Raw genomic sequence first — 16252 nt, 5'->3', positions numbered from 1 at the left:
AACGACGGCAACACACCGCCATGTTTTTTTGTTTGTTTTTTTTGTTTTTACAGCGGAGCTATTAAGGGTTAGTTTCCCCAGGATCGTGCCCGCTAGTAAACAAATGTCGACACGAAACTCTGGACAGCTACCGACATCTATGAGCGACGGCGGCAAGTAGAAAACCGGCTTGCTGGTTGTCTAGTTGCCGCCGTTTCTCATAGATGGCGGCAACCTTTCGAACCTTTCCACTCTGGCTTGCCGACTTGCGGCCGGACATTACTTCATTCCCACCATAGTACAGAGAGAGAGAGAGAAAATATGTTTATTGGAAAGATGAAGAGGTTATCCCGCGGGAATTTGCAGGATTGCTACTTCATACATGGGAAAGGGAGAAAGGGACAAAAAAGACAAAGAAAGAAAAGGAAAGAAAGAAAACTTTGAGGATGGCTGTCAGTTACTTTTGGAGGGTGTCCTACAGTATTTTATCAAGTTGAGTCGTTTGAAGAAAACGAATCAATGAGCTCGTCGGCTTGACTCCTTGCAATGTTGATGGCCATGGCCCCAGGAGATGATTGAGCGTGAGCGGTTCTCTGTTGTGAAGAGTCAGGGAGCTTATCATTTCCTTTCTTTGGTCAGCGTAGAGGGCGCAGTGACAAACCTTTTCACTTGGAAACGTTGGGAGTGTCCGCTTCTTTTGTGATATAGTGGAACCTGTAAAGTCACGGTGCAAAGGACAAGTCGTATGTGATTGGTTGGTGACGACGAAAAACGAACTATATAAGAGGAAGTTTTTGAAATAAACGTGTAGCTGAGTTTGAGACCTGTCTGTTTTTTCTGTTTCTTCTGCTCTTCAAAAAAAAACCCCAGTCTCAGGGTAAACGACGAAATGGTTGACTTCCACCAGCTAGCCTGTACTTTGACTCTTTTCTCGTTTACAAATAACGTGTTCCAGCGTTTCTACGACGTCACAGCTCTCGCAGATGGAGGAGTCCAGCTGACCGGTGAGATTTAGATAATATTTTGTTGAGGCCACGTTCAGTCGTATTCGGTGAAGAGCGGTTTCTGTCCGACGTTTGAGCCCCCGGGGAGGGCGAAAGGTAAGAAAGGGGTCAATGTTATGAAGGTGTCTGTAGTGATATAATGGATTCGCCCAGAGGGTGTTTACTAGAGCCGCAGTAATGCGGTTGGTTGTAGCTCTGGCGTCTGAACGTGAAAATGGAATTACCAGTTTGGACGTAAGATGATGTGCATTCTTGGCTGCCAAGTCAGCACTTTCGTTGCCTCTAATACCGCAATGGCTCGGGATCCACTGTAAAATTAGTGTGTGACCATTATTTATAGCCTCTTTATGAATTTTTAGGATCTGATGTACCAGCTGAGCATTAATGTTCTTGCTTTTGGTAGATTTAAGGCTTTGAAGGGCTGCCCTTGAATCAGTAAAGAGTGACCAATTGTTTGGGGCACTCGTACAAATAAAGTGAATTGCTTCTCTAATCGCTACTAGTTCTGCTGCCGTCGATGATGTTACATGGCCTAGCTTCCCCTGGAGTATTTTGTTTATTGATGGTATAACAAAGCCGTAGCTGGAAGTTTCGCGAGTAGAAGACCCATCAGTGTACACATGAATTCGGGAACGGTGATGCGTGTTAATGGTTTCTAGAGAATGTTGCCTCAATACCTCCGTTGGAGTATGCTTTCTTGAATGTATCCCTGGAACATCTAATTTTATAGAAATTACTGGATATATCCATGGTGGTAACAACGAGAACTCTGCTGGTTCAAAGTCTCGTGGAAGATCCGCGTTGTCAACATTCACGATTTGGGAAAAACCAGACGCGCTTCTGCTCTTTCCGATGTCTGCTAGGTAGTGGTCTTTGTGCCTTGTGAGGTGGCGGAGGTGCGCTCGAAGGGTTTCTTGAAGTCTCAGCGCGCCAATCGGAACAGCCCGTGCCTCAGCTACAGTTCCGACATTTGAGGTGCATCTTGGGAGCCCTAGACAGGCTCGTAGAGCTTGAGACTGCATGCCTTCCAATGCTCTTATATTTGTACGGCACATCCCATGAAGTACAGGTAGGCTGTATCGAAGGAAGCCGACAAAAAGGGCGTTATATAGTTGAAGAAGGGCGGCTACAGAGGCGCCCCACTTAGTGCCACTAATGAATCGGATGAGCTGAATAATGCCGAGAAGCTTTCTTTTCATTTGTTTTATGTGCGGTGTCCATGTCAAAGACTTGTCCAGAACTATTCCGAGGAATCTGTGCGTGTTCACATATGATATGGGATGACCATCAACTGTCAGACAGTACCTATGAGTACTCTTTCTGGTAAAAGCCATAGCAGCTGACTTTGATGGCGATAGAGATAGTCCACGGTGTTGTAAGTAGCTGGAGATGATCTCAAGTGATTTCTGTAAGCGGATTCGATTAAATCGCTGCGTAATTGATGACGTCCATATGCAGATGTCGTCCGCGTAAAGTGTAATGTTGACGCTCCGGGGAAGTTTGTTTACGAGTGCCAGGAGGGTAATATTGAAAAGTGTAGGACTGAGAACTCCGCCTTGCGGCACGCCTCGAAACACTGTATGCTCAGTCGTTTTCCCGTCTGCTGTCAGCATGTGAACTGTTCGACTATCTAAGTAGCTTAATAGCCACGCGTAGAGACGTCCTTCTATTCCTGCATAGCTTAGGGCGTCACGGATAGCCTTGTGACTTATTGAGTCAAACGCGCATTTTATATCTAGAAATACAGCGGTAGTGATTCGCCGACACTTCCTTTGTTCTTGGATGCTAGTTGTGAAATCAATGACGTTGTCCAGGGAATTCCTCCCTCGTCTGAAGCCTGCCATACACTCAGGGTATATCTCAGATTGTTCAAGGTACCATTCTAGTCGTGTGTGAATCATTTTTTCCATCACTTTGCCGACACAAGAAGACAACGCGACTGGGCGGAAAGATAATATGTCCAGAGGTGATTTACCTTGCTTAAGGATAGGTATGATGCGCGACGTTTTCCACTCCCGGGGTACCTGGCTAGTTTCCCATGACATGTTGTAAAGTTTTAAGAGCCTCTGTCTACCCTTGTTACCAAGATGAGCTAATGCTGAGTAAGCTATACCGTCTGGTCCGGGAGAAGACGAGTAGTTCAATCCGGAAAGTGCATCTTCCAGTTCACGAGCATCAAATAATACGTCCATGTGGTTACACGCTCGGATCTGACTATGAAGTTTAACAAGTGTTGCCACCGGATTCGCAACATTTTCTGTAAGTTTTTTGCAGTAGGCTTCAGCCAAAACTAGTTCCGAAACATCTTGTTTGAGTGCAAGTGCCCGGAAAGGGTGACGTTGTTGAGGTGTTGTCCGCAAGCTCCGTGCTAGGTTGTATATCTGAGAAAGAGGCCTGCGTGGATCTAAAGTTACGCAGTGAGCCCTCCAACGGCGCCTAGCCAGTTTGTCTAAGTGACGTTTTATACGTTTTTGCTGGCGTCTCGTTTTGCGCAGATCTTCAGGGTCGTGTGTTTTTCTAGCCTTTCGCTCGCATCTTCTTCGAAGCGCGCGAAGTCGTTCATATTCTGCATCGATGACAGGGTAGGTTCGAGGCAGGTTATATGTTTTCGTGGATTGCTTCACAACCTCTTGAATGCCATTAAAAAACTCTTCGTTGCTGTCGAATGAATCACACGCGTTTTCAAAGTTAATTTTAAAGAGAGACCAATCGGTGCGCCTAATTGGAGAGGATTCATTATTTGACCCAAATCCCTTGAGCAGAGTGTAGGTTGGAATATGGTCACTCCCATGGCATTCGATGTCTGTGAACCACGTAATTAAATTCGAAAGACCTGCGCTAGCAAACGTCAGATCCAAGCAGCTACTCATCGTAGTTCCACAGAAAAAAGTAGGACTTCCATCGTTCAGCGAAAAGAGGCCATGCTGATGGGTAAGTGTCGCAAGTGAGGTTCCCCGTATATAGTTGTCTTCACACTTCCCCATAAGGGGTGATGGGCGTTAAAGTCGCCCGTTAGGATGTGCGGAGAAGGAGTGTTGTCAATAATAGAGTTAATACGTTGGGTGTTAAACTGAGTATTTGGCGGAATATACGCCGCGATTATGGTGAATATACGGTGATCGTTTTTGACAGTCAACGCTACGTACTCGTTGTTAGCGTCAGGTGGAAGGGCGTGAGAAATATAGGTAAGGTCTTTCCGAACCGCGACTAGTACTCGGCTTGGAGCTGTACCTCGTGTCGAGTGAAAAACCTCGTAACCGGATAGACGAAAATCACTAGCAATGTTTGATTCCGACAAGGCCATGATAGGAAATCGGTACTTATGGCAAAATTGTCGAAAGTCAGATAGTCGGCTGCGGAGACCCCTTGCATTCCATTGTAAAATGGTTGCTTGTGTCCGAATTTGCTCTACTGATAACATATGTAGGCTAAGAGGGAGGGCTTGGACAGAGCATAAAGTCAATCAAAACCAAAATTGTAAGCGCTATACTTTCAGGCGCCGTGCCTTTCATACCTTGTAAAATAGATCTTTGCGATTTTAAAAATAAATAAATAAATAGGCTGTGGTGGTACATGTATGGTGAAAATCGGTAGTTGCCTTGAAGCAAAAATGTCTCCTTGAAAGCCAGAGTGTTAGCTTGTGAATCAAGAGTACAGTAACTAAATTTGTAAATAAAATTTAAAAAAAAAATTTACGAAATTTTTGTGCATTTTCCTGTAGTCGGGGGTCCCCTGGGGTCTGTTTTTCTAGTGATTGAAGCATAACATGACCAGTGTTCGTTTCTTCGGGTGAGGCGAGAGAGGTAAAACTTCAGAGTACCCTTACAATGAAGGACTCTAACGAAAGGATCGCTTCAATCGCGTGATGGAACGTTGATGCCGGTGGAATCGTTTTCAATATTTGACGAAGTGCGGTGAATACCAGTGGTATTATGGTTTTGAAAAACGATGTAGTACCTGTTTCCCCAGCCTGGTTTGGTGCCGAGGTACGCGAATCGGAAGGCGCGTGTGAATTGATGTCTTTGATGTTTTGTTTTTCCCAAAAAGATGGTTTTCGTGCTTCTCTGAGTGCGGCTGTTGTAGTAGTCGCTACAGCTCCAGGGTCGTCGATTTTGTTCTCCAGGTTCTTAAGAGGAGGGTACTCCTGAGCATTTAGTGACGGCACACTACTGGTGGTGATTCTGGACGCTGGTTTGCCACCTTCAGCCGTTTCCTTGTTTGCCTGACGTTTAGCGTGCACGGCATATTTTGCCTCGCGAAAAGTGGTGTTGTGTTCTAGCCGATACCTTGTAACTTCAGTCTCTCGTACCTTGACTGGGCACTCGGCTGAGTTAGAGGCGTGCTGTCCTTGACAGTTAACGCAGTTGGGATTGGCTTCACACGTGCCTTCGTGACGCAGTCCACATCGATAGCACAATTGAAACTCTGCTGTGCACGCAGCTGCAATATGGCCGAACTTGTAACATCTATAGCACTGCAAGGGGTGTGCTCGGTAGGGGATCACCTCAGTTCCTACAAGCCCCACTTTGACGTGTTGAGGAGCTACTTTCCCTGTGAAGGCGACTCGCACTACGGGTGACGTCTTCCCAAGTCGCTTCACCTCTGCCACGCCAACGGAGGACTGCAGATGTGTTTTAATGTCGTCTTCTGTGCAGTCAGGGTCAATGTCTCGCAGAATGCCAAAACAGTTTGAGCGATCTCTCGGCAGAAAGGCTCTGACCGGTACTGCGCATAGCTTGGACAGCTTGAGAAGCTCCGCTTTAAAGAGAGGTCGCTTCACATCAACTGCGACAATGTTCCGAGCTTCGTTAATCCGGACAACACTCACCATGCCTGGAGCAACGTTGTTCAGGTAGTCTGTAAGCTTGAGTTTGCTGAGCGACTCGACCTTGTGGTTCTCAGTCGGGATGAACAATACCGTGGATCCAACTTGTAGGTTGCCTTCATCCTTGAGAGATGAAGCATGACACCGTGGGTCCGTCTTACGTCTCTTCTTTCCCTGAGCAGTCTCGAATTCATCGTCGTCGGGCAGCATGTCGTCGTCATCGCAGGCAGACACGATTGTAGAGGAAGTGCAAGTCATTGCATCTGTTGTCGGTTCCTTGGTCGGAATTTGATAGCCGTCTTTGAAAGACGTCCCCGAATCTGTTATGTCTTGCAGGGCGGCGAGCATCAGTTGGTCTGTTGATTCAGGGTTCATATTTGCAGGAAGCTTGGCCTCCCTGAAGGGGGCCCTTCGCGAAGAGAGGTCCGATACTTCTCTGCTGTTACGTAATCGGTGGATACGAAGTGCAGGCCCGCTATTTAGCAAATATTTCGTTAAATCTCAGGAGACACAAATAGAATTACCAGAGGCAGTGTCGTCGTCGTCGTCCTTTTTCACCATAGTACAGCTTCGCTGGTCTTCCTTCTTCGCAGAGGGGAACGGTTGAATGCTTTTTTTCTTGTTTTTTTTTTAAACGTTTATCTGCCCTGGAGTATGCTTCTGCGAAGCGTTTGTGTGCTGGACGGTGCGGAAATCACTACGGGGCGACATTCATCAGTGAATCGATGAAATCTACATAAGAAGTATTTTTCGCTTCTTTTTTTTTCTTTTTTTTTTTTTTTATCAGATTGCTCGCCGGCGCATCGAGTATGGACGAGCTGGGATTGAGATGATCGCGGCAATTTTTGTCGGCGCATGATGGGAACCTGTGCTCTCAATTTCTAGGTCTCGTGCCAAAAGGTTAGCGTCGAGTGTGGCCCCGAACGTTATGTACAGGGTGTCAAAAAAAATTTACAGTTTTTTTTTTTACCACACACACAAAAAAAAAAAAAAAATCTATGCATCGCCGAACGCTCATTTTCCGCCCAAAGGTAGCACTAGATGTCACAACCAGATGCCGAAGTTTCAGCCCGGACGGACACCTTATTCAAAAGTTATAAGTGATTTTCTGAAAATTTCATTGGGAAACGGAGCCCATTTTTGCTCGTTTTCGGTTTGTGGTGCCTTAGACCGCCTTTTGGTTTAACTCTTAACCTTAACAGTGTCAGAGGCCTATCTGACTATCCCATCTCCAAGACCCACTTGCAAGAACTTCTAGCAGCAACGTTTAGCTCTAAGTGGTGCGAGATGGCTAACTAAGCACACGCGAAGCCTAACGACCGGCGTTGAAGCCCCGTCTGCTTCGGGCCCGGCAAAGTGCGCGGCGTATCAGCAACAAGAGGCAAAGGAGAGGGGCGGCTAGGCCGTTCCCCTTCGAACAATGGCTCCCGTTGAAAAGAATCGCCGCGGCGGCTGTTCTTTTAAACCATTCTTCCGCGCCGAGGAATGGGGAAGACCGGAGGTTATTGTCGCCGTAGCCGTTGTGTCGGTATCGGCGTCGCGAGCACAAAAGGAAGGGCCCGGCCAAGGGACGCGCGGACACCGCGAAGCTCTTGCTGATCAGACTCCTCGTTTGTACGAGCCGCGGGGCTGTCGCCGAAAATGTGTTTTCTGCGAACAACCGCAGATTTAGTGAGAAGGCGTCGAAACGATGGCTCGAAGCAGACGAAAACTCGCATCGTCTGCGAATGTTCTGAGGACGTTGCAGAGACGCCGAAGAAAGCAGACGTGTATACAAGACGCATTCGGTTTTCAATTTTCCAAGCTGATGTGTGGTTGGCGTTGGCTGCATGAGAACTCGTCGTCTGCGAATGTCTAGAGAACGTTGCAGACGTGGTAAAAGAGCCAAACCGCTCTCGATTTGTGGTCGGAGGCAGAACTCATCATAACGTCTGAGACTGCAGTCTGAGAACGTTGCACGTGGCACAATTGAGTCAAAATGTTTCGGTTTCCAAGCTCCTCTTTGGTCGGAGAAGGCAGACGAGAACTCGGTATCGTTTGCGAACGTTTTGTGAAACGTTGCAGATGCCGAAGAAAGGTACAAAAACGCTTTCGGTTTTAAAGTTGTTCTGTGGTCGCGACGGCGTACCAGGGAGGACCGTTCTCGACTGCGTCTCTGCCGTTGTGTATTTCTTACGTGGACGTTTGTTTTGGCCGTATTCGTCAATGTGCCATCTTCGATGCTTGTTTTCTGTGCCTGCGGGATGCACCGCGTTCGTTTATGTTTATTCTTCTTCGTCTATGTCTCGCTTTGCGAGTCGTCCAACCGACCCTGACGTTCTGGCAGTCGATTGTTCTGTCGCCGGAGTGGCATTTGCCAGACGTTGCTGGCAGCCCGTATCTATACGCGACCGCGCCGTCTTTTGACCTTCGGCACTCTTTGTGGAACGAGACCAATTTTGTTGGAAGAGTGAGGTCCTCGGGGGCTATTATTGCATGGTCCATCTTCGTCGTGCTGTGGGTTGCGCGGGGTGACCGATAACTGGTCACGCTTGTTGGGGTCGGTAAGGACCCTATACAGATCACAGAGTTCCACGATTGCGTCCAAAGGTCACGTGATCACCGGCAAGTATCGGTTGGGTGGTCAGGTAGGTTGGGGTCGAGTGATCATGGGGAAACCCCCACTCGGGGTCTACTGGGTGATATGGGCTGGGGTTTCTTTGGAGGGCAAGTGAAGGGTTTACGTGCCGGTTAATAACGAGAGAAGAGACAGAATGGAGAACGAGGACTCGCGGTGGATGTCAATCGGCTAACGCTGGGAAAATTAACAGAAGTGAAAATTAGAACTTAAAATGCGGTAAAAGAGGTTGAATCAGATAACGATAAGTGCTGATATTTTGGGACCTGTTTCCAAACGTCTGCGGTTATACATTTAACTGTTCAATAATCGTACTTTTTTTTTTCTTCGCATAGAAAAACGCTGTTCTATTTTTCCTAAACACCCAGTATAAGAATATGACAAGCACTTCGTCTGTTTAAACCGTTTAGTGGACAGACCTTTCTCTCTTTGTATTTAGACTTCGCGGCATTACCGTTGGCATCTCTCAGGCTGACCACCAATCATTCAGTTCTTCACGGACATGAAGAAACGCCTTCGACCTTGGGCACTCACGCGGTCCAGCCCAGAGAAGATACATCATGCCCTTGGAAGGCAGCGATATTGTCTGAAGACGGTCCACACCACACTTACACACTTGCTTTGATTGCACGGCGTCCGAACGTTTCCGCTCTCCATTTCGTACCTCTGCAATCTTCCGTGACCCTGAAGAGGGGGGATACGCGCGCTGTCCTCGTCGAAGGTCAAGAGGTACGCTCCCGCATCATATACAGTCAAATTATCCGCGATCCGTCGACACAATCCCAATCGTCCTGCAGCCCGTTCCAATAGCAGCCTCCTGCACGCTGCCATCTTTGTCTTCTGGGCTGTGATAGACGTTCTGAGCATGCGCAATAACTGTCTTCTATGGAATATTAGGCGACGCGCAGGCGTTCACAACCCAGTGACTCAGCGTTTTTTGCCGGGGTGATAAGCGCCGGAAAGGCGTATAACCAACGAGGAACTGATGGACGACACGGATATGTGATCGTCAGAGCCACACCTTTGTTATTTTGATTGCAGATCGCCGACGATCTGAAATCCAACCGCGCTTCGATTTTCCCACCGCCGTGCCAAAGACTCTCGAGACAACGCGGCTCAAGGTGCTTCTTAATAATGGACGTATAGCACCCGCATCGAAGGAGACGCCATTCTCTTCTTGGCACGGCGTGGTGTGGTTCGTTCTCAGGGTCATCAACTGATTCCCATCTGCTCTTGAGATCATCTTCGTATCCAAGTGTCTTCGCTTTATGCGCTCAGCTATAGAGTCGCGTCTCTCAGAACCTCGTGGCGGTGTCTATACGTGGGAGACCTTTATGCATGCTGATTGAATAGCACGCATCGTTGTGGTGCGCTTAGTGCTGCAGTCTGGAAGAGGAAGGACTCAAGCTGATACTATACTACGCGGCCACTCGATCTGCTCGGTCACCGTGCTCGTATTTTGCATTAGTCTTCGCACATTCATAACCCCCCCTTCCCCTCCCCCCCTACTCTGTTGCAAAATAATAATTGGGTAGTCCTACGACACCATAATGAAGCGCCTGGCTAAAAAATGGAAAAAAAAAATTGGGTGGTGTCAGTGTGCCTTTAAAGGTTCATCAGCTTTTTCAGCCGTTCAGCTTCAGCTTCTTTGGCCATGAGAAAGAAACGTCGGCTGCCACCGTAATGCTTGCAAAATATTTTTTTCTTCTCAAAATTGCATATGCAAATGCATTTTTCAAGACCTTGGAAATCCTTTAATTTCTTCCAGACTAGTGTTTGGAATGCCTTAAACCCCCCCCCCCCCCCCCCCAACCAAAAAAAAAAAAAAAATTGCAATGTTTTTTTTTTTTTTTTTTAATTAAATTCGCGCTAGTTCCAAGCCGTGCAAGCGTGTGTGCGTGGTCTAGTCGGTAGCGTCACGTGTTTTCACTTGAATTGTCTCTCGCCAAATTTGTCGAGAAACTTTCCCGCTAAATTTGGCGGGAAAAAGTTTTACGCTAAGCGTGGCGGAAAAATTTCCCGCTAAATACAGCGTGAAAATTTTCTACTAAACTTGGCAAAAAAACCTTCCGCTACATTTAGCGGAAAAGTTTCACGCCAAATTTAGCGGGTCGATTGGGCCATGACGTCACGGCCCCGTGTAACGTCACACGTGCCTGCGCGCGTTGCATTATGGGATTGTTTGGTGCTACCGACGCCGACGCCGGATTTTTTTCGACACAAACTCCTAAACGCTATCGCGTTAAAAAAGAAAAGTGCTTTGTTGGTGAGCAAGTGAGAAGCTGAGCTGGATGCTGTGACTATTTTTGCAGATTCACATTGGGAAAGGCAGCAACAATGAGGTAGGCCGATTATAATCGTGAATAGGAAGCCACAAAGTCCTTAGCCTGGTCAAAACTGATCAGTGCACAATCAATGTTTTACAAGTCGCAAATCACAAGCAACAATAGACCAAAGAGAGCCTGCTCTGAAGATCGATTTGCCATGGCACACCAGGACGGCTCCTCTCGTCGTTCTCAAGAAGCGATCCTTTATAGCACTGTTTCTTTTATAATTACTGAAATTTATGGTTTTTGGCGCTTGAAAAAGTATATTCACGTAAGGAAAAACCCTTAGATTTGTTTTCCTTGGCAATCCGTAGAAACTATGTTGGTCATAATGGATATGGATGTAGTTTCTGCTTGGATAGGGTGTAACGACGGATGCGTTGGTACGCGGGATATGACGACTCAAAATTGGACTGGACTATTTTGCTGGATGGGTGTGATGGCATGATATATGTTTTGGCTCCAAGCCAGTACTGGAGTGCATGTCTTTTAAATACCTACACTAAAGATGTAAAATAAAACTTGTAGTCTTATTAAAAAAAAATGATGGTCGTCATTTTTTAAATGTTTAAAATGAAGCTATCTTGGTGCTTTTTTTTTTTTTTTTCTATGGAAAGTAGCCAAAATATACGCAAGTACTGGAAGACACCATCGAGAGCAAGGCACTAAATTTAAGGCTACCAGCAACCTAGCTATTTTGAGACACGTGGAAACAAGCGACGTCTTGAATCGGAAGCACTTTTTTTGTCACGCTCCGGTTATATGCCCCGCGACCATCGTCGTGCAAATGACCCGAGCGGCCGTACCTATAATCGTCGCTGTCCTTCTGTCGCGATTCATGTTTCGTATTTTTTTCTCGCTACTCCGATAGATGGCGTTTCGCGACATCTTCCGCAATTTAGTTCGACCTCTCGACACTCACCTCTTGTCCCTCTCTATGCTATACTTAAGAACCCGCGCGGGTCTTTTGTTCTCACGTATGTCCCGAGTAGTGTTGAAGTCCCTCATTGTTTTGCAATCATTTATTTTTTTTTTATTTTTTTTTTTCCTTCGAGCGAGGTGATAGAACGGTGCGGTGGCTCGGTCGGTGGCGATGGTGATTGTCGCGCCAAGGCGTCCGGTATAATTGGCCGGCAATTAAACGGAGCACCGAAAAGGCTCTACATCTGCTATTGTACTATAGGCATGCAGTGTAGGGAACAGTGCGTGACATTAAGCGGAAACTGCAGCCTGGCTGTCGTTTACCGCGTCGTACATTAAGAGGCAGAGCGGCGATGCCACTAACCGTCGTGTGACTTTAAAGCGAGCCTCGGCGCGGAAAAGCGAGGCGCCCGCATGACGCGTGACTCTTGTTCACTTTCAACACGTGGTGACCCTTTTTGTCACGCTCTGTTACGGACACCAGCAAGGGACACAATGGAGTGCTCGTGACACGGCATCAATTACTCGAAACGCCGAGGAGCATCGGGTCGGCCGCCTTTGTCGCAGATTGGCGAATTGTCTCAAACGCTCATCGGGGTTTCCTGCTCGCTTCCACGAGACGACTCGGACCACATACCGCTCGTTTCACTTTGAGAACGCGTTCTGAGTCTTCGTGTTTTCAGTGCGCGGCTATTGCTTGTGTTCTGTGTATGTTTAGGCAGCGGGAAGTTAGTCAGTCCCAAAAGGGCGTCTGGTGTCTCAGCTGTAGATGCGCAAATAGACCAGAGCGGTACAACCACTAGCTCGGGGGGTCTTTAAGGTGGGTAAGCGGTACAATCACTAGCCTGGGGGGTCTTTGAAATCTAACAGGGGGATCAGTCAGCCACTGATTCCCCTGGTATATTTTAAGATCTACATCTATATCAGTCCCGGGTCCGGAGGATTTATTCTGTCCCTTTGTGTGACGCTGTGTTTTGGCGGTTGCATTTGTGGTAGAGACCAACGTGTTGTTTACAAACACGTACGTGGTTGCCAAAACCAGGTGCGGACACTGCGCGTACACAGAAACCAGACTCAAGTGATTTTTCTGCGCATGCGCCGACAACAGCGCCACCACATCGGTGCGACGTCAGAGAGTAGCGTTTGCAAGCAGTCATACCTTCAAAGACTAGTCTGGCCACTGTGACAACGTTTTGTATAGTGGCACGAGACGGGGCAACCATGGGCACGCCTTAGCGAGGCTTGACTACAGTCCCCTTTAGGCTTGACTAGCGGACACTACACCCGAGAAACAAGAAGGCGGCGAACAGAGGCCGTACTGCAAACGCACGAGAGCGCCGCCATGTTGCTGCTGGCGTGTGTAGATTGTCAAGCCTTTCTAAGGCGTGCCCAGTGTTGCCAGACTGGCGCCCAAACAAAGATTTTATACCGCTGCTGGCAATACGTGCTGTTCAGTACTGCGGCTCAATATGAGTGTAGATGAAAACTAAAAAAAAAAAAACGCTCTTCTTTATTCTTTCTTTTTATTTTGGGTAATTAGTACTTAAGGTCTGCGTGGCATAAAGCGCAGAACGTGCTCACATTTTTTGCGTTTGTTCGCAGAACACGTCCCGGGGTCAGGACCTTCTGGAGGTTGTCCATAAGCACCTGAACCTGCTGGAGACGGCCTACTTTGGGCTCCGCTTCGTGGATAACCTGGGACAAACGGTGAGTTCCGCCGCAAACCTGAGACAGGCACGAAGGCAGCGACTTAAAGGAACCGACACGCCGCTTACAAACAAGACGGCGTTTGCCCAACCCACGTGTGCACAGCACTGCGCGTGCGTAGTAACCAGCGTCAAGTAAAGCATCTGCGCATGTCCCGTGTCAACAGAGCCGTGCGTTGGTCTGTAACCCCCCCCCCCCCCCCCCCCTCCCTAATCAACACACATCCCCGGCCGAGTCCAACACCCTTGCAGACTTTCCTACACAAAATACACGAACTAGCGCCGCCACAAAATAACCTGTTACTTTTTTTTTTTTTTTTTTTTTTTTTACCTCTTGGTCAAATTTAGCCTGGGGAACTCAGCCTGAAGACATTCTAGTTGCTGGAGTGACCAATTTAGTGGCGTCGGGAGCAGTGGACACGCGCAAAAGCGTCGCTGTGGTTCGCCTTCCACGATCGGCCCGATACTCACTCTGACGTCGTTAGTTGAATTATTTTCTGCTTTCATCGGCGGACGTAATCGATACCAGAGCGTCCACTTCGACGCTGCCGGTTTCAGAACGCGACGAGAAGGCACCGAGCCTCCACCGTTTTTTTTACGCACAGAACTGAATTATGCCGTTCGCAAGTCACGATAAATTAGCCAGGATCACACGTTGAAGCAGCTCCTGATCGTGACGTCACGGGGGTGGGGACCCCATAAGAGGGCGCCACGGGAACAACCTCGCTCTCGCCTCGGGACAAGTCAAGCTTCGGATGACCTCCACCACGCAGTCGCGCTGCTCGTACGTCCTACAAAAAAAAAGACGCAGTGTACGCTGCGGACATGAAGACAACGCCGTGTGCGGACGACACACCGCAGGCACGCTCGCCCCATATATATGTATTCTTCGATCGTGTCTGCACACAGTTGTTTGTATGACCATAGCCTCCCATATATTGACAAAGCTTGGCAGACTGTCACGAGAAGCGGCAGCCGAAATGGAGAAGGTCGAGCGGCAGACAACGGATGAGAGGAGAACCACGTGACTGGCGCCCCGCTGCGGCGAGACGCCGAAACACGCTTCTCCCGAGCGAACGAGTGTGTTTCGGGTCCTCGCCGCTGCAAAATCTGTGCGCTGACGTCCAGGTTCCCCGACGTCAGAGACTGGAGCACCACCTGGTGGTGTTTGCCAAAAATAAAATAAAAAACGGGTCTATAGTGCACTGGACAATCGCTGCAGGTGATACCAGAGCTTCGCTGTCCAACCACCTCCACAGCGTGGATTGTAGCCTTTTTTTTTTTTTTTTTTGGCGTCGTACAGCAGTGGCGTTACGGCTTTAGAGTGTAGCTTTTCGAGTTGCTCCGATGATGCCCATACGCTTTCCCGAATTCCAACCGCGTCTGATAAGCATCGCCTCAGATCAGAAGCCGTCCGCGGTCGTCATCAGCGCGAGCCGCACACGCGGAACTCGGTTTCCTCAATGTCCTCGCATGATACCAAGTTCACCAACGCTGCACGCCCCCCAAAAAAACGGTCCATTGTTATTTTACGGACAATCGGCGATCGGACAAGAAGAAAGCGAGCCATTCTGCTTCGCGGTGGCGACGAAGCGAAGAAATCGAAACTGAGAAACGAAAAAGAAGAAAACAACGAGGGGTCCACCATTTGCGAGCAGCACTCTCCCCGCTGGGACGCCTAGCCGATGGGTTCGGCGTTGATGGGCGGCCCGGTCCCCGTCAATCGAAGTTCGGCATGCGGCGCTGGCAACAATGGCCCGCGCCGATGTTGGTGTTTCGCTGCTGCTGATTACAGGGAAGACGGCTTCCGTCACCCCTCTCTGTCTCTGCCATCATGGCCGGCTTCGCTCCTGAACTCTTCACTCTTGTATTGTTGTTGACTCGTGTGTTGCTGAAGGAGGAAGCCGACGATGGTACAACGGTGCCGGCGCTCGCGTACCTTCCAAGCGGGCGTTGCGTGACGTTTGTGTCATGACGAAGCAGCTCGGCTGCACTCGGCAGTCAAGTTGCTCGACATCGATCGTCAGCAGCAGCACCCGGAAAAAGTGGACAGCACTCGCTATGAGGCATTCACTGGACGCCATATTTGGGGGTGATGTTTGGAGCGCATGCCCAGAACGAGCTCACATTAATAGCCCGCTAAGACCAGAAAACTTGGATGCATGGTGCTAAATGCACGCTCCAAAAGGACTGCGGAAGCTCGCCGTCAGCACGCGCTCAGCAGCCGCGCACACAGATATGGCCGCCAGTGAATACTCGCTATAATCTGCTCGCTGCAGCAAAGCTACAAGCGCGAGCTAGCCCGCGCTCATGCCTCTGAGACGTTCCAGAGCCTCCTCTATACTGACATAGCCTGGTAGATCGCCGCGAGAAGCGGCCGCCGAAATTGAAAAGGTAGAGCGGCAGACAACGGATGAGAGGAGAGCCAGGTGACGGGCGCCCCGCTGCGGCGAGACGCCGAAACACCCTTCTCCCGAGCGATGGAATGTCCGCTCGTGCTTTTCGCGCTACAGCTTCTTTTCTCGTCGGGTTTGAAAACCATGTTTCGGGTCCTCGCCGCTGCAAAAGCTGTGCGCTGACGTCCAGGTGCCCCGAGAAATGCTCTGCTACCAGATCCTCGCGCTCCAAATCTGTGACCGGGCACTCTACGGCTCCGTCGTCGAACTGCCAGGCTTTGTGAGTATATAGAGGAGGCTATGGACGTGCATTTCTAGCGCGAGGGCTTGTTCTGCGTAAGAACGTTTCGAACCAGCGACCTCGAGCTCTCGTGCTTGTGGCATTGAGAGAGGCGCGTGGCCGACGGGCTAATTGCAGCAAATCACTGACTATACAAACAAACAGAAAACAGCGGGTGCCGTTTACTGCGCAACGCA

General features: G+C 48.9%; 1 protein-coding gene across 1 annotated transcript in view; it reads left to right on the top strand.

Moving 5' to 3' along the window:
- LOC8029150 (band 4.1-like protein 4) overlaps positions 1 to 16252 on the top strand; it is a 135953-nt gene that overhangs the window by 48716 nt on the left and 70985 nt on the right. The window contains exon 2 of the mRNA XM_040213405.2: positions 13276 to 13380. Coding sequence (XP_040069339.1) covers positions 13276 to 13380 — 105 coding nt within the window. The remainder of the gene's footprint in view (positions 1 to 13275; positions 13381 to 16252) is intronic.

This window comes from Ixodes scapularis, unplaced genomic scaffold, assembly GCF_016920785.2.
Source record: "Ixodes scapularis isolate PalLabHiFi unplaced genomic scaffold, ASM1692078v2 PGA_scaffold11__112_contigs__length_91849675, whole genome shotgun sequence".
Taxonomy (NCBI): domain Eukaryota; kingdom Metazoa; phylum Arthropoda; class Arachnida; order Ixodida; family Ixodidae; genus Ixodes; species Ixodes scapularis.
Note: the sequence above shows the minus strand (reverse complement) of the source record. Positions and strands in the feature narration are given on the sequence as shown.